Source organism: Bubalus bubalis, chromosome 23 (assembly GCF_019923935.1).
Source record: "Bubalus bubalis isolate 160015118507 breed Murrah chromosome 23, NDDB_SH_1, whole genome shotgun sequence".
NCBI lineage: Eukaryota > Metazoa > Chordata > Mammalia > Artiodactyla > Bovidae > Bubalus > Bubalus bubalis.
Window position 1 is genome coordinate 33,275,046 of NC_059179.1, and position 22,212 is coordinate 33,297,257.

The 22,212-nt window shown below is 44.3% G+C and overlaps 1 protein-coding gene across 11 annotated transcripts in view; it reads left to right on the forward strand.

Annotated features, from left to right (window-relative positions):
• Positions 1-22,212, forward strand: part of VTI1A (vesicle transport through interaction with t-SNAREs 1A) — a 383,913-nt gene that overhangs the window by 300,059 nt on the left and 61,642 nt on the right. For 3 of the 11 annotated variants that reach the window (XM_025274365.3, XM_025274366.3, XM_044935244.2), the window contains one exon: positions 2,382-7,211. The exons of 7 other annotated variants lie outside the window; for them this stretch is intronic. In XM_025274365.3, coding sequence (XP_025130150.3) covers positions 2,382-2,639 — 258 coding nt within the window. In that variant the 3' untranslated portion in view covers positions 2,640-7,211. Of the gene's footprint in view, positions 1-2,381; positions 7,212-22,212 lie in introns of those variants that run through there. One more of the 11 variants, XM_044935245.1, reaches the window with a different exon arrangement.

The window sequence follows — 22,212 nt, forward strand, 5'->3', positions numbered from 1 at the left end:
TTTATTCCTACAGTTGGTGACTCATCTACAGTAATATGTGTTATCATATTACCTGAGCCAGTCACGTTTTCTCCAGACTCATATTCCTCAGCAGAGATGCAGGGAGATTGCCCGACAAGTTCATTATTGCTTGTTCCAAAAGCAGGAAGTGCCCTGACCATACACATATACAAGTATTTCACACAGATGACACTTCCTTTTCTCTTTGAGGAGGCTTATTTAACCAAATACACTTGAAGAGTTGGGGAAAGTCAAGCTGTTGTTCACATTGATCTAGCTTTGCCAGTAGACTATTTTGGAAGGAAACAATTCTACCTTGTATACTTTATTCTTCTCCAAACCTTGAGTTCATTCTTCTGCAAACCCTGAGTTCCTTCAAATTATGGAAGCGTCCCCTGCATAGCCCAGTTAGCAAAGCCCGTCTTCACTGTCCAACAAAACAACCCAAGTGGACTGGTTTTCTGATAGAACAAGTCTGACTTCATTGTTTCCATTTAAACGGATGTGTTAGTACACGTCCCTGGGACAAGCTTGTCACTCTGAACTCTTACTTCTAAAGTAGGTGGGAAGTTTAGGAGGGAAGTGGATGTGCAGAGCGGAGAGCTTCAAGCCTCTCCATGAATTCGTCACGGGGGCCATGAGGCACTGCCACCGCCAGCACGTTCTGCTGACGCTCTGTCCGCACAGGACTCTCAGGGAAGCTGGATCCTTGAAAAATAACTTAGGAGATGGAAGAGGTGAAGTCACCACACTTTCAGTGAACAAAAACTGTCAAAAGTCGCGCCACCCCACTGTACGATATGTCTGAATTCAGACCATCCTAACACCCGCTGAGCACTGGTCCTCACCCTTAACAGGAATATATGTATGTAAAGCAGGGAGAGACTCAAAGCTCCAGCTTGGACCTATGGTCCTTGATTAAAGGAGCAGCTACTCACAGCAGTCACTCATACTGTCTCTTGTCTCTCTACTTGGCACTGTAGAGGTTTCTGCACCCTAGATAAAGCAACTTGGTGAGATAGGGAAAGAAGGAACTGAGGGAACACAGTGGTGAAAGAATGCTAGAATGGTGGTTGGGTCACAGACGTAGTCTTAGAAGATTGGCCTCAACAAATAAGACATGGAAGTTGGGGACCTGGAATTTGCTGCTTTCAAATTTGCGTGCATCCATGCTCAGTCACTTCGGTCGTGTATGATTCTTTGCAACCCCATGGACTGTAGCCCGCTAAGGTCCTCTGTCCATGGGATTCTCCAGGCAAGAGTACTGGAATGGTTGCCCTTTCCTACTCCAGGGGATCCTCCCAACCCAGGGACGGAACCCACATCACTTATGTCTCCTGCATTGGCAGTCTGTTTCTTTACCACTAGCACCAGCTGGAAAGCACAAATTTACCTATACTGCAATTTAAAGATTTTAAAGATACCAACAAAGCGCCTTGTATCAGGATGTTCATTGCAACGTTGAAATAGCAGAAATTTAGAAGCAGCATAAATTTAGATTCATCAGTGGGAGGGGGGTGGTCAATACAACAGAATACAGTAATTAAATTGCATAAATGAATCATACACACACGTGCTCACATATGCATCCATGAACTATTATGTTGAGTCAAAAGATGATTTTCAAAGTGCTGCTTAGAGAGTATTATGTTAAGAAAATAGCACACTGGTTTATAGATACATAAATATGTAGTAAAAGAATGAAAACATGGACAGAAGTATGAGCTACCGGGGGAAGGTACATCAACTTTGTAATGTGTTATCTTTTCAAAAGAGCAGCTCAGCCTCCCATGCTGTTTAAATTGATTACTGTATTTCTAGAGGAAACAAAGAGACTGATTTTTAAATATGTATCCTGTGCATCAGTCCAGTTGGAAAAGGGGCTTGAGAGTTTCAGTTTAGGCTTTTGTGGGAGAACAAAGGAAGTGAGGTGACCTTTCACCTCAGCCACTCCAGCAGCCCCAAATACAGGTTTAAGAGAATTTCCATCTTGGAAGGAGCTGAGTCTGGTTGGACTGCTTATCCCAAAGTCATTCCTAATTTTTGTTTTTAATGAAATTTGACAAATAATGTATGTGCAAGAAGGCTCCTGTAGAATGGCCTTAATTTGAGTTTAGGAATGCATAATTTTATCAAGATCTCTGTAATTAGATATTGTGCAATAGAATATAAAGCAAATATTGCTCGTTCCATGGCAACAACGGCCTTTAGTACCTCACTATCTTTGAGATAACGAAGGTTTCCATACACACGCATCACATGGGATTTTTTAAATAGACATCCAAGAAGAAAATGAAAGTTTCCCAATTGGTTTTCCCCTGATTTTAAGGGCGAGTATATGAACGTGTGTTCTGTTCTCTTCTTTCTCTATTGTCTCCTAGATGCGAGTCGCTCTCCCCCACTCCTCGATCCATCTGAACTGTAAACATGGATGCTGCAGCTTTTGTAGCCTGTACCATAATGTCATTACTTCAACTAGTGTTTGGGGTAAAGTGCTTGTCTTTGGAAGAGAGAGAAAAGAATTAAGATTGTGGTCACTTTCTTTGTGGACTGAGGAGGGGTTTCATGGGACGGTGGTCTGTGTTTTAGCAGAAAGAGTGCTGACAGGCCAGGGCTTGGACTACAGAGCGAACTTCTAGAAGGCAGGGAGTAACTTCTGTGACTCGAGCATCTAGCCTTGCAGGCACACAGTAGGTACTCAATAATTAACTCCCTCCTGGTTAATAATCATTCAGAGGGAAGACAGCAGTGTTGAGTAATTGCTAAGGAAAGCCCCCACAAGGCGCACTTTTGCTTGTAAACTGGAGGTCAGATACCTGAGCGAGCAGGTGGTCGTACAGATATGTCAGGCGGGCCTGGCTGAACATCACACAGTGGGAAGTGAAGGCCTGGGGTGAACCAACGTGTGCACGGCTGATCCTAAAGCATTCAGGTTTTTTCAAACATCAACTAAGCCAAACAAAACAGTCTAATCTGCATTTATGCCTAGGCTTTGAGGAAAGCTAATTCTATTAATAGCATAGGGATGTTTCCACTGAGAGATAGCCAAGTCCCAAACAGGTTAAGAACAGTTTCCACCAAGTGCCAGGATTAAGCAGGTAACTATGCAAGGGTATTGCTCTTTCCTCAGTAATAACACTCTGTGTAAGATCTGCTCTGTGCAGGGCCAGTTCTGAAACCACCAGGCTCCCTTTCTTGCTTTGGAATTTGGTTGAAATCCACTTGTAATGTTCACCAAGGTCAACTTAGAAAAAGAGAATACCCAGCAACATATCCTATACTTTAAGAGGAAGGGTCCATGGAAGGCAAGAGAAGCAGCCCGTGCATGCATGTCTGCTAGCACACAGGTGTGTGTTAGTCATTCAGTTGTGTCCGACTCTCTGTGACCCCATGGACCGTAGCTTGCCAGCCTCCTCTGTCCATGGAATTCTCCAGGCAAGAATACTGGAGTGGATCTTTATTCCCTTCTCTAGGGGATCGTCCCAACCCAGGGATCAAACCCAGGTCTCCCTCTTTGCAGGCTGATTCTTTACCATCTGAGTGACCAGTGAAACTAGCACACTGGTGACCTTCAAATCATCATTTTAAACACCAGCTGGTCAACAACTGCCTTCTGCCCAGCCTGCTGCCTCCCTGGGGTGATCTCCTCGAGTCTGATTAATCGTACCTCCCAATAAAGGCTGGTAGGTTGTACATAAACATTTCCAGTACAGAGCCTCTTGGCCACAAGGTTTTTCCTTTAGGAAATACTAGCCCAAGTCCCTCGTGTTGGAACACATGACTTTTAATATCTGTAGATGTTCTGCCCAAGATACACCTAGGCTAAATTCATTTCATTCAGTTCAGTTCGGTTCTTTCGCTCAGTCGTGTCCGACTCTTGGCGACCCCATGAATCGCAGCACACCAGGCCTCCCTGTCCATCACCAACTCCCGGAGTTCACTCAGACTCACGTCCATCGAGTCAGTGATGCCATCCAGCCATCTCATCCTCTGTCGTCCCCTTCTCCTCCTGCCCCCAGTCCCTCCCAGCATTATTACGGTAAAGCTCCTTTCAATTGTAATGGCATTAAGCAGTTTTATACATGGCCGTGTCGTGAGCACCTTGAGAGTATACTGAGCACATCTTAAGAGAGCTATTGCTGTATAGTGAGGGGGCAGAGAAACACATGTTAATTATCCCTGTGAATCTTATAAGTGTTTTGGAAAATCAGAAATCAAACCATTCTTTGGATGTAGAGAGCAGTCTCTTCCCAATGACTGAAGGGGCAGTTGGAGGTGTTTTCTTGTCTTCACATGATCCTGAGAGGTAGCTAGGAACAGATGTACAACAAACGATTCAGACCCATTAGGCATCATGGTGTAGCATTTGAAGCATCATTTCAAGTTGTTCATTTCTTCTAAAATGTATGGGCTCATTAAAGGCGGTTGTAGTCTCTTTTGTAAATAGGATCAGTGAAAGAACTAAAATTGTCCATCTGTCCATTAAACAAAGAACTGGAATCTGAGACCCACACCCCAAAGTGGCTTCCTAGAGACTATGCATTTCATTTTATTTTTATTTATTTATTTGGCTGTGTTGGGTCTTTGTTGCGGCACGTGGAATCTTCGCTTTTTTGCTGCAATATGCAAACTCTTGGTTGCAGCGTTTGGGATCTAGTTCCCTGACCAGTGATTGAAGCCTGGCCCCTGCTTTGGGAGTGCAGAGTCTTGGCCACTGAACCACCAGGGAAATCCTGAGACTGTGTATTTTAGAATGGTGCAAAAAGCAAAGCCATGGAAAAGACGAATTTAATACCATGTACCTGCAAAGGTAGGGAGTTGATCTCTACCCTCATTGGTTAGAGAGTCACTTTGAGGTATTTCAGTATTTGCAGGTGGCAGCTCGTGCTTCCTTTGCTCACTGACTTTTCATAACAGTAGAGTAGGCAGAGGTCAGACAGCACTCTTTAATGGCTACAATGTAGACCTGGTCTTATCCAATCAGGTGCCAGGTACTCTCCTTAACTACAACTAAAGAATTCCTTTAACTCAGAATTCAGAGCAAAAGCAAGTCTCTCTTCGGTAGCAAAGAACCAAAGTTATAGTGTGGGCATGACTATGCATAGGTCACATGAAGAACTGGAAACAGGTATAGAGAAACCATAATATGCAGTGACGAGGCGCTTGCAGGTGTTAATTACCCATTCCTCCCCTCCCTGAACTGTGGTGAAACCCATGGTCAGAAGCTCCCAGGGCTGAGCCCATTCTGGCTCCAACCAGAGCCTCCTCTTTCATTGTCACACTGATTCCCTTTTGTCCTCTGATTCCTGCATCCCTTCCTGGTTTGTGCTCTTTGCATTGCACTGTCAATTACTCTAAGACAGAGTTAATATCCTAATTACAAAGGAGTCTCCATTTCACCAGCCTCAGTTCCCGAAAGAATCACGCCCAGATGTCACCCACTATATTTCTGTTGCTCCAGCACTTTCTGACCTTTGTGCTCATTTGAGAAATCTCTGAAAATGCTGAAGGTATCACTCTCCCTCAGTGGAAATATTCTTTGGGAAAATTCCCAGTAACACTGTATTTCCTTCCCTGCTATGGCAACCAGGGTTTATAAGGCCTGTTTGCTTTAGGTGAAGAACAGCTTTCAGACTAAATGTCTCCTTCACATAGTAAATCATGGATGGTTTTCTGCATCAAACTATCCAACTCCAGTATCAGTCTATTGGAGAGAAAGAACTGTGGTGCCTGGTTGATGTCTGCTATTTACCTCCTTAAATTTCATGTCATGGGGGTCTGGTGGTTTGGCAGTCTCTCCTTCAGGTCCAGGACAGTCTTAGATTGTCCTTCATGTCACTTATGTGAACTCTCTCTCCCCCCATCCCCACTGTTTTGTTTTGTTTTTTTAGTATGATACAGATTTCTGGTTTGTGAACTCTGAAACCATATTTTACAAATCAGTAAGACATGTGATGTGAAAAAAAGATTTTTTTTTTCTGATTTGTACATGTACTTTACAGAAAGTTTCTTAAAATGAAATCAGATTAGCTATACATTGGGGGAAAATCACCTTTTAAAAATATAAGATTATATAATATAGACACTGCCCTAAGAAGATGCAGATATGAAGAGTCTCCCTCTCACATACCCAGAGTGAAATGTATTTTCAGCTGTTAGACTTACAACTTATTTTTGCAAAAATAATAATAATAATTCCTTCCATAAGCTTATATACATGAGAAAAATAACCAAGAAGCTTCACTTTTCAAAATATATTGATAGGGCTTCCCTGGTGGCCCAGTGGTTAAGAATCTTCCTTCCAGTGCAGGGGACACAGGTTTGATCCTTGGCGAAGGATTTGATTCTTAGCGAACTAAGACCTCACATGCCATGGGACAACTAAACCTATGTACCACAAATTAGAAAAGCCCACGCACTGCAGGGAAGACCCGGGCAGCATTATATATAAAATATACTGATGGTACAACCCTCAGTCCTATAACCAGAAAGAATTAGCATCTTCAAGCCACTTTTTTCCACTGTGGAAGGAGAATGGGTTAGATTTTTTTTTTTTTTCAGAGTTAACTATTCCCAGAATGGTAGACAGTGTGCAAATCCTAGAAAGAGTTTATTTTGCTTAAAATGTGAGCATTTTCCCTCCAGATTAACTGTGCTGTTGAAGCCAAACCTGTAATTACTGTTATCTAATAGTTTTATAGCATGCCATGCACTATTTACAAGGACTTTTTTTCACTGCTCATTCAGAAATACAATTCAATGTTGAAAAGGAGCTCTTTTCCCTTGATATGGGAAAAGAGGCTATGCAAGGGCAAAAACAGTCTTTTTCCTCCAGATTTGTGTTCTGTCTACCCAGAGTTGAAGTATGTTCCTACCCAGGAACAGAGTATGATCGTTCTCTGTGAATTTATTACATGAAAAGAATATGATTTTTTTTTTTAATGGGTGGGAACGCCTTATTTTCAGCTTATGTCCATGACCTCATGGGAATTGTAAAAGTGGGAGAAAACCCTCCCAGGGAAAAGCCCTGTAGGTCAGAGTGAATTAAATCATCAGAGAATTTTCATCCATCCTTTCCAGGGTCAAGTCTAAATCTGTAACAAGAAGTCTGCACACAGCAAGGTAGGAATCTAGGAGCCAGGGAGAGGGGGGCATATCTTTCTGGGACTTGATGGAGCCTCTGTTGTTACGGTAAAGAATCCACCTGCCAAGCAGCAGATTTGGGTTCTATCCCTGGGTCAGGAAGATCCCCTGGAGAAGGAAATGGCAACCCACTCCAGTATTCTTCCCTGGGAAATCTCATGGACAGAGGAGCCTGGTGGGCTAGAGTCTATGGGTTCACAAAGAGTGGGACCCCACTTAACGACTAAACCGTTACCACCACCTATTGCTGTATAAATGTACAAGCTGGACCACCAGACCAAATACGGTTGGCATTCTGTTTGGGCCACTGTGCTTCTGTGTAGATAAAGAAAACTTAGGGGGAAAGCTGAACCAAAAGCAAGAAGGTAGACATTCCTTAGGAGGAGGCAACCAATGGGGGAGGGACTATTTACTTCTCAGGAAGTTGTGAAATCTCATCTGTAAAACACAGTCATATTTTTGTTATTACTTGATTTAACACTTGAGGAAGTTAGCCCAAGCCAGCTGTGACTCTCAGGCTGCCCTGCTCATTAAAATCACCCTCCACCCCCTTGAATTCAGACCCCCTTTCACCATTACTGGATGTCCCCTGACCTGTTGTCCCTGAGTTAACTCCATGTGATTCAGGGATGTGCCTGGGCAGTGCTCCCAAGAAGTTTCTTTTTAAATGGCTTATTTTATACCTACAAAAGTAAAAATTCACTACAGAAATTTTGGGAAATTCTGAGAAGTACAAAATAAAAATACAAGGCACAGTAATTCTATTATCTGTACACTGTGCCATTGTTAACACATTAGCACTAAAAAAAAAAAAAAAAAAAAGTTTTTTTAAGCATTCAAAGTGATCCTGAAGATGGTAGGTGTGGAGGTGTCCAGAACCTTCCCTTGAGGGCAAAGGTCACATCTCCTCTGTCTCAGGGCCCTGCTAGCTGGCCCAGCACCCAGCACGCAGGAGACACACTGTTTTTGCGTAAGAAGATTCTAGAATTGAGTCCAGGAAAAAAAATGTGTTGGTGCTTTTTCTTAAGTAGCAACTATAAAATATATTTCTCAATTATGACCTTTTTCTGGAATTGTTTAGAAATGCCAAACACATGTTCATAAGTGATTTGGGGTGTAAGGGTCGATGAGAATGTAGGACTTTTCTAGGGCTCCGCTCGGAAGATAAGTTTACTTAAATTTTTGTAACATTTCTTTGGCACGCAGGGCAGGAAGATACCTACTTGGGGCAGTGGACTCTCAATGGGTGAGCTGAGCCCAGGGCTGCTTGAGAAGGGATGGGCGGGGGTCTCCCCAGGCTGGGGCCTCCCCCACCTACCTGCAGTATCTGATTCGAAAGAGGTGCAGTTTGAAGGGGGTAGGAGAGGGGCCAGACTGGTTGGTATCCAGGTCTCATAACCCATCAGGGCCTGTACATGGACCATGTATCCCTGCACGGAGCAGCGCCCGTAAACAGATTACAGAACTGCCATTTGTTAATCCCAAAACAGTTTTCTGTCATTTAATTAGAAAATTCATCTTATTTTGCCTCCAGGCCTTGTAGCCTTATTGCATTTGCACATATTTCAAAATGTTTCAAGTACTGACCAGATAACATTAATGAATATATTAGATAGGCAAACGCTTTTAAGCAAAAAAGTAATAAACATGTTTGTGTGTGTGTGTGTGTGTGTGTGTGTGTGTGTGTGTGTGTATATATAAATTGTTAATTCCGTCTGGAGCCAAACAGGTAATTTTCCCTTCAGCATTTTTTTTCAGTCAGCTAAGACAGGTTGGCCTAAGAGTGCAGTCAGCCTGTCTGCAGACTCCAGCTCGACTTGCATACCAGGGTCAGAGTTTTTTCAGAAACAGACAGCGAGATGATCTGATTGGCTCTGGTCCAGAGCATGGTCACAAGGGCTTCTTTGATGAAAGGGTCCTTGGTAAGTCCTGTACCAAAAGCAGCCTGCCACCCTCCTTTCAAAGATATCTATTTAAAGTAATTCCAAGAAAGGGGAAAAAAAAACAGTGAGAAAGAGGGAAGGGGGGGAGAGAGAGAGGAGTTACCGCAAGAATAATTATGCTCCCTGGCATAGAGAAAGGGGGAAAAGTTATTACAAGTGAACTGCTGGATGTTGAAGTAGCTGGTTGGCAACTCTGCAAAAACATAAGGAATGTGCAATTAAACTCATTAAAACATCATCATCATGCTTATCAATCTTTTTCCAAAAGGGGTGGGGTGGAGCCATGTGTTAAGGCATGACTGCTTTTGCAGATAAAGATCCAAGACTACCTAGCTGCTTCTCTCAGCAAACAGCATCAGCTCTTCTGTTCCCCGAGGCACCTCCAGGCGCAGGCACGTGGCAGTGGTAGGTGCCTTCCGGGACAGGTATCCCGGAGACTGGCTCCTCTCGGCCAGCAGGCTTCCTCGTGATAGGATCCCCATCAGACAGGCAAGTCTTGATAAGCACCTGCTGTATGCCCAACACTGGTGGTCAGGGAAATTCAGAAATGTTATACAGGATGTGAGCCCGGCCCTCCAGGCACGACTAGTGTAGCTGGGGAGGTGAGACCGAAGTCATTCATTCATTAAGCCATTCATTCATTAAGAGAAGATATATTGAGAGGCAGCCCTGGGTGGGCACTCCTCTGGGTGCTGTGGGTGCCAGGATGACCCAAGGTGGACACAGCCCCCACCCGCACCATTCAGCAGACAGTCAGTCCGTCAGGCCCAAGTTCAGTGACATACAATTGCTACACAACCAGTGCTGGGAGGGGAAGGTCAGGGTTCAGTGGGAGGACAGAGAGGAGCACAGCTTGCTCATTTTCCACGTTCAGTGTTAAGCTCCTTGAGGAGCTCTTTTGTCTCTCTTTTATGGTCACTTTTTCTCTTTCTTTGCTGCTATCATTTTGTCATGACATTTTTAATATGAAAATGGTTTATAGTGAGGATCACATACAGTGAAGTATATAAAGAAAATTTTAAATTATCCATAATCTGAACACCCAAAGAGACCCTTCTGACCTTTAGATATATCCTCTTCCAATCTTTTGTTTCCATTTTTGCTTTTATACAAAATCAAAGAAATAGAATTATTTTTCCACTTGACATAATGTGAGCATTTTCCATATCACTGACCATGCTTCAAATCACTGTTTTAGAATATCTGCACAGTTTAACTGATTATACTACTGGATGTTTTATTTGTCTATGGTTCTTCACCGTTATACATAATACTGCCCTGAGCATCTTTGTATATAACAATTGTCATTTATTTCATATCCAAACAGTTATTTTCAAATAGTGTTTATACAGTAACCACCTGTAAAATCAAGGAAAGTTGTATAAAACAAAACAGAAAGTGTGGGCCTCACACTGGAGCTGAGTAAATCTGGAAAACAGGTTATTCGCTGGGGATTAGCACAAGCAGGAAGGCTCATAGAGAAGGTGTGACTTGAACTAGGATGGTCTCTCTCTTTTTTTTTTAACAATTTTATTAATTTGTTTATTTTGGCTGTGTGAGTCTCTGTTGCTGCACGGGGTTTTTCTAGTTGTGGTGAGTGGGAATTACACTCCAGTTACTGTACATGGGCTTCTCGTTCCAGTGGCTTCTCTTGTTATGGAGCACAGGCTCCAGGTCACGTGGGCTTCAGTAGTTGTGGCTCCAGGACTCGAGAGCACTAGCTGTATAGTTGTGGCACGTGGGGTTTAGTTGCCCTGCAGCATGTGGTATCCTCCCAGACCAGGAATTGAGACTGTGTCCCTTGCATTGGCAGGCGGATTCTTTACCACTGAGCCACTGAAGCCCAGATGGTCTCATTTTTAAAGTCTTATAATACTGTGGATTGTCTCAAAACCCCTCATTGTACTTTCTTCTGAGCATCTGGAAGGAACACCCCTTTTTTTTCTCCAGCTCAGTCCCAGCAGACTGGTCACCCATATCTCCACTACATCCCTAGTTCCAGAGTCGACAAACATTTCTCTGCTTCAGAATCACCCCAGGGTGTGGGTTGGAAAGCCCGATTCCTGAGCCCCATCCCACACCTGCCAAATCAAAACCTGTAGGGGGGGGGGTGGGTCTGGGAATCTGCAGTTTTTAAATGCACATCAAGGTAATTCCAGTGCAAGGGGCTCAGTGACTCAACGAGGCAGGAGGACGCTGGCTGCATCCGTGATGCTGGACACACAGTGGCCAAGAGGGAGGGCTCCTGTCAGAAATGTATGGGCTCGGCCCCTGGGCTTGCCTTCACCACTTTTGTGTCCTATGCCAGTCTCCCCCTCTTCTGTAAAAGGAAGATAATGATAGGAGATCCCTCCAAGAGTAGTTGTGGGGGTGAAATGAAGTGCTTAAGACCCCAACTCAGAGCCAACATCCCATGAACATTTTTGGTAGCTGTTATTTTTCATACGCGGGCTTCCCAGGTGGCACTAGGGGTGTAGAGCCCGCCTGCCAATGCAGGAAACATAGAGTCATGGGTTCAATCCCTGGGTCAGGAAGATCCCCTGGAGGAGGGCCTGGCAACCCACTCCAGTATTCTTGCCTGGAGAATCCCATGGACAGAGGATTCTGGCAGCCTCTGGGGTCCATGGGGTCACAAAGAATCGGACACAACTAAAGCGACTTAGCACACACACATGCACATTTTTTCATATATATCCTTTCTTTTTAAAACCTGAGCAGTCCATAGGCCTCCTGGCTTAGCCTTTAGTCTTTCTTGGCTGGTGCTGAGCTCACCAATGAGACCTTGTTTGTAAGAGTGGCCTTAGAGATCAGTGACCCTCCCGCGAGAGGCTCCCACGGAAGCGCTGTTGCCCACTCCACTTCCCTGGGCCTCCTGGCTATGGCAGGGGAGCTGGGGCATCTGATTGGTAGAAATGCATCCTTGGTTGGAAGCCAAGTTAAGCTAAGGTGGGAGGGAAAGATAAGCCTAAGGAAATGCTGATGCAGAGAGGTGTGACTGGAGAAACACCAGCCCCCTTCAGGACTGGAGAGCCAGCTTGAACTTTAATTCCTGGTTTGATCAAGGTAGTGTAAAAATGGACCCCAAAGGTCTTTAGATGGAAAACTAGGTTTTAGGTTTCACATATTAGCTGTAGTTAAAGCCAAATGTTCATTCCACTCAAATTGTGTGGGTGGATCACTTTCCTCCCACTGTTGAAGTATCGTGTTTTTAGCTGCTAATAAACTTAATAGAATCCATTTCTTATTTCCCCTAGCGTATTAAGTCCATTCACATGCACTGCTGAACCAACGCTTAGTGACACTGTGTTAGAAAGTATTTTTGTTGGAAACAGACAACGGACACAGTTCAGCTGCAAAACACGTCTCAAAAAGGCTTCTTTTCTCCAGTCTCAAGCTTGCAAAGAGTCATTTGAATTCAGGGAATCCTCCCAGTCAACCAGAACACCTACACAAAGTAGGAAAGAATTTTGTTTTATTGATTCAAGAAGCAGATTCAAAGAAACTGCATGCTTCTCTACACCCACAGAAGCTCCCACCTGTCCATCTCCCACCCCTACCCCCAAATTCTCATTGCCACGAATGGCGCCCAGTTTCCTCACTGTCCCAACACTCCAAGGCCACCCAGATCGGAAGAGTCAGGGTGCATTTCCAGGGTCCAGGCAACCCTGTCTCTTCTCAGTGAAAGTCGCTCAGTCGTGTCTGACCCTTTGCAACCCCATGGACTATACAGTCCATGAAATTCTCAAGGCCAGAATACCGGAGTGGGTAGCCTTTCCCTTCTCTAGGGGATCTTCCCAACCCAGGGATCGAACCCGGGTCTCCAGCATTGCAGGCAGATTCTTTACCAACTGAGCCACAAGGGAAGCCCAAGAATACTGGAGTGGGTAGCCTATCCCTCCTCCAGAGGATCTTCCCAACCCAAGAATCGAACCAGGGTCTCCTGCATTGCAGGCGTATTCTTTGCCAACTGAGCTATGAGGGAAGCACTCTCTTCTCAGAGTGCTTGGTGATTGAAGGTGAGTGCTGTAACCTAACAAAACAGAGAAATGGACGTGGAGAGCAGTGTAGGGAATACTGGCGTCTTCTAAGCCTGAATTGAAAAGAAACAAATAAAAATGGGGAATCATGAAGCTATAGATATAGACAATGAAAATACGCAGAATTTCTCAGGGAGACATGGAATTCAAGGAGGTAGGCATAGACATTTGACAGTTTCAATCATTCCATCCTAAAATTTCAAAACGTGATATCAAGACCACCAGGATACATTGTTTGTGGTGTGTTGGTTATCAGTAAGTGTGTGCTGGGACACAGATCGAGATGAGATTTTAAGAAAATGCATAAAGTTGGGAACAATCCAGATGTTTGTCAATCCATGATATTGATTAAGTTCCCATTTGATTTAAGAATGCAAAAGTAGGACACCACACCCTCCCTTGTCAGTCCTGCTCTATTTTGGTAACTGGTAAACCCACATCCTGAATTGGGCTTCCCTGGTGGCTCAGGCAGTAAAGAGTCCACCTGCAATGAAGGAGACCCAGGTTCGATCCCTGGGTTAGGAAAATCCACTGGAGAAGGAAAGAGCAACCCACTCCAGTGTTCTTGCCTGGAGAGTAACATGAGCAGAGGAGCCAGGTGGGCTACAGTTAACAGGGTCACAAAGAGTTGGACATGACTTAGTGACTAAGCAACAACAAAAACCCATTTCACTTGTGAGCATCAAATTTTCTTTCTTACTTTTAAGTTTAAAAAAATATAAAGCCAGCATCATACCCAGGTTTATGTATACCAGGACTGTAAGTCTTGAGGAGTCTGCTGCTTTTTTCACTAAGTGATTGTGAGATCTTTGCTCTGCTATAAGGTGAGAACTAGAAAATTATAATGCCATGCCCATGTTTGCTGAAGTGATCACCCTTTATTGTGTGGGGCTTCTCTCCTGGGATAATCAGCATGGCCCTCTTAAACAGAGCTGTCTTAAAAACCCAGATCTACCAGTAAGATCTGTTTTAATTTTGGTCTAACAGCTTTCAGATTACTCCTCAAGACTATATTGTCAGGCTTTTGTACAAACAAGGAGCTTACACAAAACTTCCATTTTAGTGGTGGCTCGAGGGTGAAGGGGGGCAGCCTTGTTTGGTTGATTGAGTTATGATTGTGTAGGGAACAAATAAAGGCTTTCTTTCCTTAAACATAACGGTCATGTCTTACTCTCCCTAATAATGCCACATATTCTTTGGAAAAATATTTACACAGCCTGACATTATTCTTAATGTCAGTGCAACGTGTTAACCTCTAGGTTGAAATCCAGTTTTAATCCTATAAGCTAGAAAAATAAGTTAGATTCTGCACAATTGAGTTTTGAAACTGTTGATTCTGTTGCTGTATTTATTACCATTGATGGTTGGTTGCTGTCTCCCTTCTCCTTCTCCCTTTTTCTCTCCTCCTCCCCTCGCCTCGTCCCTTCTCCTTCCTTCCTCTTCATCCTTCATCTTTGCTCTCTCTCTTTCTCTCCATAGGTATATATGAATTAAATTGATTACGTATATACATGTATATAGTTCTCTACAAGTGTGTATCTGCACGTGTAACAATTTCATCCATGCTACAAGGAACTATCTTACTTCTTTCTCTGGGAATCTACTCTGTGATCTCAATAAACCCTTTTACAATGAACTGATTTACTGCAGGCCTGGACAGTATTTACACTTTTTCCTGCCTTCCTCCCCAAAGAAGTTAAATGGCTTGTCTTTGACAGTTGTTACTTTAGGTGCGTCACAGTTTTACTGACCAGATTTTCTTCAAAGTCTCTCATACAGAAAAAGGATTGAAAACTTTGGGTGCTGGGTAGGTTATGTGATTTCAGCTGAGGGTAGCCCACCACTGCTAATGTGGATGCGGCGGGGCTCGTTTCACGTGGCTTTAAGGGCTGCAGGCACGTGCTCCGTAGTTACGCTCTCAAGGGCGGTAGAGCCTAGCGTGCCTCAGTCAGTGATCCGGGTGCAATCCAGCAGCAAGGTGTAATGGCAGTGGCCAAAAAAGACCCAAAAAGTGAAATCAGACATGAAGTTAGACAAAGCTAGGCTGAGAACTTTCCCTCCCCTCCCGCCCCACCACTTGGAAACAGAAAGCAGATAGCGATCCAGAAACAGGAAGCAGAAAGATTCCTACGAATTGGGATAGGAGCCATAGTGAAAGCTTTTAAAAGTGAGTTTGCAATGACTTTGGCTCTGGATCAGGCACCGAGCACTGTTTGTCTTCTCTAAATCCATCTTTAAACATAGTTCTGCAACTGTATTTGGGTAGGAGATGTGAACTGGGATATTATAACTTCCACAGACTAATTTTAATCAGCTAATTTGGCATTTTGAAAGCACTTCAGGTCATTGCAATTATGCAAAGGATATGCAGTCATTAGCGCTCAATATACCAATTTCTCATTAATATCTACCTGGAATCAAGCTGATGAATACAAGGCTATCATTGCCTGAAAATGAACATTTTCACTTGACAGCGTGGCTGCTTTTCTCTCCCGGCTGCTACCCAGAATTGATGGGAGTGCTGGGCCTGGAGAGCAGGGCCGTTTAGAGTTCAGAATCAGGTCTCACACACATGAAGTGGATCGAGATATTTAAATGTTACTGATCCAGCTTATCACAGCCAAACAATCTAGGGGAAGGCTAGTTTAAAAAATTTTTTTAAAACAGTCACAGCTGGAGGGCATTTTGCATAACCTCCCACCCTTGGGCACCTCAAACTCAGACCCAGAAGCCCCTGCCACTTGGCACCAGACTCAAAAACCCATTAGCGGTGCCACTTTGGTTACTGGAGGGTGAATGACTAAGCTTCTGGCCTCTGGTGGACTTTAAACGTCCCACTGGCCTTTGCTCCAAGCCTCAAGTCAGAGCATGATTTTATGCATCCCACCTGTGCTCAAGTGATGAGGTCGAGTTGAGTTCTTGCTTCTTTCCCACCTGTTTGTATTGATACTAAGAGCAGGTTGCCCCGATTTGTATCTAAGAAGTGAACTGAATGGCCTGCTGGCAGGTAGGATACTGCTTCACTGAGTTACGGAACTTCAGAGCCCTGTGACTGGGAATTTTGTGCCTTATGTTGATATAAGTTGTCTTTGTTTAGAAACTATCTTATGCTTAAAGCTCATCTCAATTTCAGCTCTCAGGCGTTGTTTCATGAAAATATGCCACAAGGTCATTACGTTTCTGCTTTTAACCTCTAGCCTGATGTTTCTACTCTCCATGCGTGTGTGCATCCTAAATCGCTTCAGTCGTGTCAGACTCTTTGCGACCCTGTGGACTGTAGTCCTCCAAGCTCTTCTGTCCATGAGATTCTCTAGGCAAGAATACTGGAGTGGGTTGCCATGCCTTCCACCAGGGGATGTTCCCCGCCCAGGAATCAAACCTGCATCTCCTACATCCCCTGCAGTGGCAGATGGGTTCTTTACCACTGTTGCCACCTGGTAAGCCCTTTACTCTCAATACCTCCTGCCATATTACACCAAGAACATGTAATGAACTGGATGCCAATCAGACGCCTGTGCAGTGGTCTTGACGCTCCCCTCAATGGTTTATTCTTCTGACATACCGTAGCACCCTTTTTGGGAAGCAACATGCTAAGAATGTGTATGGTTCCAGGAAGAGATGAAGGGAAAGATGGAAGGAAAGGTTTTTTGTTGTTTTTTTTTTTTAAAGCTGCAGTTATACCTGCCAGTAACCATGTCTGCAGCATCCCTGGGAGTTATTGAATCATTCCCAGTAGACCAGTGCCCAACCTGCAGCACTGGGGATACACACGGCACCCTCACGAATTCTTAGTTAAGGTTAGAGATTTTTCTCTTCTGTGCCAGAAATTCTTGGATGCAGTTTGCATGCATGCTATCAGTCACCAGCTACTTAATCCCAATCAGTTCCTGTAGAACTTGACGTGTCGGTCATCGTAGCCAGCTGCAGGCAATTCTTGATTGTCTGTGGGAATGGAGAAGACTTGAGGCATGGTTGATCCAAAGTGGTGAATAATGCAAAAGAAACCTATTTCGAGAATTATCTTTTGTTGGTTTTGTTTTTATAGTACTGCTTTACCTTCCCAGTTATACTTTCCTTAAGCTAAACTTGGTATTTAAAATGTTATATTCTAAGTTTTTATATTATATGGATTAATGTAGTAGAAAAGGTTAGAAAATTATAGGAGGCTTAAAAATCACACCATGAGTAACCTTTTGCCAAATATATGCCTTGACGATTTTCTCCTGCTACAAACACATATAATTTTTAATTAAGTTGAACTTTTTTTACTTTACTGCAGATGGTGATCATTGTTCCATACCAGTTAATTCATCCGCATCACCATTTTTATGGGTTGTATGGTACTTGGTGTTATGAATGTACCACAGTTTGTTTATACACATGCCAATTGATGAATTTTTGCATTATTTTGAAATTACAGTTACTAACAGCGTTCATATGTATTGTTATTGTTGTTTAGTTGCTAAGTCGTATTTGACTCTCTACGGACACATGGACTGTGGCTCTTCCATCCATGGGAATTCCCAGGCAAGAATACTAGAGTGGGTTGCCATCTCCTTCTCGAGGGGATTTTCCTGACCTAGGGACTGAACCTACATCTCCTGCATTGAAGGCAGATGCTTTGCCACTGAGGCACTAGGGAAGCCAATATATATTATATTAATGAATTGAATATTTGAGGGTGTTCACTCCGGTTGTTCCAGCATAATCCACAGTGTTATGATTTATGCCTCCCTGTCTTCAGGGCTAGGACAACACGTTAGAATAATTTCTCTATTGTGCTTTTAATCTGAGAGCTTCTACTTTGTACTCAGCACTGAAGAGGCATTTATTTTCTTTTAGGAATCGAGTGTGCAGTTAGGGTTTGCCACCCTCAAATTAAAGTTTGTCAAAGTTAGGACTTGGGGAGGCAGGATAGCCCAATGGTCAAGAGTAGGAACTCTGTGCCCAGACCATCTGGATTCAAATCCCCAGTTTGTTCAAGGGTATTCAACTCAGAGGCCTGCCTGCCTCCCTGCCTTTCTTCCTGCCTTCTTTCCTGTTTCTCTGTACCCTCCCATTATGAAAAAATTATAATTAAAAAAAATCTGAAGATGAATGGGAAAAACCAGCTTGTTTTAAACCCTAACTCCATACAAGACACGTTGAGATAGTGTAAAGCCCAGAACATTCTAGGCACCCAGGACCCATCTTGTCATCAGGCACCTGGGGGGCAGGGAGACTCGAGGTGTCTGGTGACTGTTTCTCTTTTGGGCTGAATCCAGCAGAGCAGTGGCGCACAGGGCAGCTGTAGATGTCTGGTAGGGTGAGGGTGTGGTTTCCTTTGGTGTGCTGCTCGCCCCCAGTGGCCCGTGCTTTGTGCCATGAGCCATGAGGCCCTGTGTCTCAAGAGCATGACACCTGTCACTTCCCCCCTTGCATCCTGGTCCCTTTCCTGGGACTTCTGTGCCCCAGCCTCTTCCTCCACCCCACACTCCTGTGACAGGTGACCTCCAAGACAAGCCAGGCCTCCCTCAGCATCTCTCTGTCCCTACCCAAGGGCTTCCGCATCCTATTTTGACCTGCAGTGGCTCGCAGCTCCCTGCAGATATTTGAAAAGAGAATGAAGTGATTTCCATAAATAAAACAAATTGCTTGACGAGTGTGAGACTCCATTGTTGTGCTATAATGGAATGATTTAGATGCTTTGTGAGACACGGGGCAGGGGGGGAAGCTGTTCTCCCACCCTGGAAATGTAATTACAGCTCCACAAAGATCTTTCTGGAGAGACTTAGGGTGGTTAGAACAGGACGCGGTCGTTGTCTCTGGGAGAAAAGACCAAAACAGAAGACCCTTAACTTTGCAAGTCTTGCCTACTCAACTTTAAGCATATGATGTAATTCGCGGAGCCACTACTGAAGCTGGAGGGGGCATTTGGTATTCACACACTGACCAGCTCCCAGCCTACCCCCTCAGTGGGGGATTTTTTGCTTTTTTTTTTTTTGCATGTTTTCACCCTCTACCTCTGTCTCTTCAGGTTCTCTGGTGCCACCGAGCAAGCCTCTTTAAAACCACATTAGGATTTCAGATTTCTTTTGTGCTCAGTCGTGTCTGACTGTTTGTGAACCTTTGGACTATAGCTCACCAGGCTCCTCCGTCCATGGGATTTCCAAGGCAAAAATACTGGGGTGGGTTTCCATTTCCTCCTACGAGGGATATTTCTCACCCAGGGATGGAACCCATGTCTCCTGTGTCTCTTGCACTGAAGGCAGATTCTTTACCTACTGGGCCATCAGGGAAGCCCCTTTAGGATTTCAGATTAAAGGAGACCAAAGACGACTAGAAAACTAGATGACAATGCCATGTGTGATCCCTGACTGAATTTGGGAACAGGGGTGGGGGTGGAGTGGGGGGGAATCTGTAAAGAACATTATTAAGACAAATGGCAGAATTGACGTGCAGACTGTGAATTTGACGTTAGTATTATATCATTGCTAAACTTCTGATTTTGGTCAGTGTCTTATGGTAATAAAGTGGCATCATGTTTGCACCTGATTCTCAGATGGTTTCCAGTGAAATAGGCATTTATGCAGAGAGAAAGAGAATGGTAAAACATATGGAGCAAAATAATAACAACCAGTAAATCTAGGTAAAGGATGTATTATTCTTGCAACTTTTCTGTTAAGTTTGGAAGTATTTCCAATAAAAAGTTATGAACAAAAAAGCCAGTCATGTTAAGAAGTAATTCTGGCCTGACAGAATTGTCAGGGCTGACAATTACTCATTTCTTAAAAGAAAAACTGGGAGGAGTAGAAAAGAAAAGAAAAAATGCATGGTCCAAATTTCTGTGTGAATTAGGGAGAGCTAAAATTTGCAATTAATTATATCCACAAGTTAGATGGAAATCCAGCTCACCACCACAGCTCTGCAGACTTTAGAACCCAGAACCCAAGCCTTACCTGCGCCCCATACAAAGTGCTGCCATCTGGTGGGGGTGGATGGCACTCGTTATAAGGTGAACACTAACCAGGAAGTGAACCCATCATGTGCATGGGAGGACTTGTACTTCCTCTGATGGTGTCAGGGAGGCTTTGTCATTTAATTTGCAAAGTCTGTTTGTTTCCCATTCTCATAAGGAAGAAAACCAGTTGACTTGGAGTCCAGGTTCATTGGGGATGTTAGGTGAAATCATGGAATTTCTCCATCTTAAGTCTTTAGCAAGCTAGACTTGCCAACAATAGGCTCCTAGTTTATATCCAGAAGTACCCCATCCATGAGTTGTTGATCTTGGGCAAGCTAGAGCAGTGGTAAAGGTTAAATGCCCTCCAGGTATCTCATGTAGATTCGGTGTAGGTATGGTGTCAAGTAGGAGAACCCAAGTGGTATTCACGGGGGGTTTTCTTGCCTAGTGACATTGGCACCCATCTCCCCATCCTGTAGCTCTGCATGGCATTTGGAAAGGTATCCAGGCAGGTCCAGGTGGCTCACCCCTCTTTTACTTTCCCATTGGAACATGACAAAGCTTAGGGCATACCTGTGAGAGCAAGTAGGAAAACCTGGGAAACCATCCATTTCAAAGGTGTCAGATTCAGATGCCCATGGGACCAGATAGATACCACAGCTGAGTGAAATAAGCCAGATGTATGCGTGCTAAGTCACTTCAGTCGTGTCTGACTCTTTGCAAACCCGTGGACTATAGTCCTCCAGGCTCCTCTGTCCATGGGATTCTCCAGGCAAAAATAGTAGAGTAGGTTGCCATGCCCTCCTCTAGGGGAACTTCCTTACCCCAGGATCGAACCCATATCCCGTATGGCTTCTGCATTGGCAGGTGGGTTCTTTACCACTAGCGACACCTGGGAAGCCCAAAACAAGCCAGGTGGTGATAAAAACTGGAGCATGAGCGCCCTACTGCAGGAGCTCCTCAGAACCCACTGCATGGCTTCTGTGGGGGATTGTGGGCCTGCTGGCACTTCTCAGGTGGTGCAAGTGGTTAAGAACCTGCCTGCCAGTGCAGGAGAAATAAGAGACGTGGGTTTGATCTCTGGGTCTGGAAGATCCCTTGGAGGAGGGCACACAGCCCACTCCAGTATTCTTGCCTAGAGAATCCCATGGATAGAGGAGCCTGATGGGCTACGGTCCATGGGTTCGAAAAGAGTCAGACATGACTGAAGCAACTTAGCATGCGTGGGCCTGCTGACATCAGCCCTTCCAGCTTTTCCAGAGTGCCTGATTTCTGGATTAAACATCTCCGTGTTCATTAATATTGGCAAGAAATTGTTTTGAAAAATAAAAAACCAACACATCTGGCAGGTGGTATCTGGCCATAGACTGCCAGTTGGCAACTCTGATCTGGTCCAGCCCACCTCTATTACGTGTTGAATAATTATATTCCACAAACAGTTATTGGAAGCCGACAGGGTGCTGGGCCCAGAGAGGGCCAGTGACGGGCCTGCAGTCACGCCGCCAGTTCATGACAGAGGTAAGCGCTGCCTCAGGGCGTTCAAGTTGTTTAGCAAGTGCTCCAGTTTGACGTAAAAACAAAAATTTGGCTAAAAGATGCAGCGTCATGAACAAGAGTAATTAATTCCAAACTTTTTTTTATAAAATTAATTCCATCATTAAATGTCGTAACATTCTACTTCTGTCGCAAGTTTATAGAAATACCTCCTTAAAATACAGTGTTTCTTCCTAACCACAAATAAATTGGTTTTCAGAAACAAATAGGTGGAAAGATGGGGTACAAAGTGTCAGCTGTGGGGGAAAAAAGTAACCTCTACCCACCCCCCACCCCCTGCACACATACGCACCCCATTTAAAATTATTTGTTTTAGAAATAGGTTGGATAGGATAGTTGCTGACTCGCCCGGGGAACACTTTGGAATGGAGAATGGAGAAGCCTCCCAGATTCCCCAGGCCCCAGGGGGTGGGGTGGGGTGGGGTGTGGGGTAGAGCCTCCATGAACACACTGGCCCCCTTTTCCAGTGCCGTGTCCCACACACTGATGTAACTCAGGCTCACATGTGCCTGGATTCTGGAATCAGAGAACCCTGACTTCAAAAATTCACAACCTGCCACTTATTAGCTGTGTGACCTTGGATGACTTACCTAAT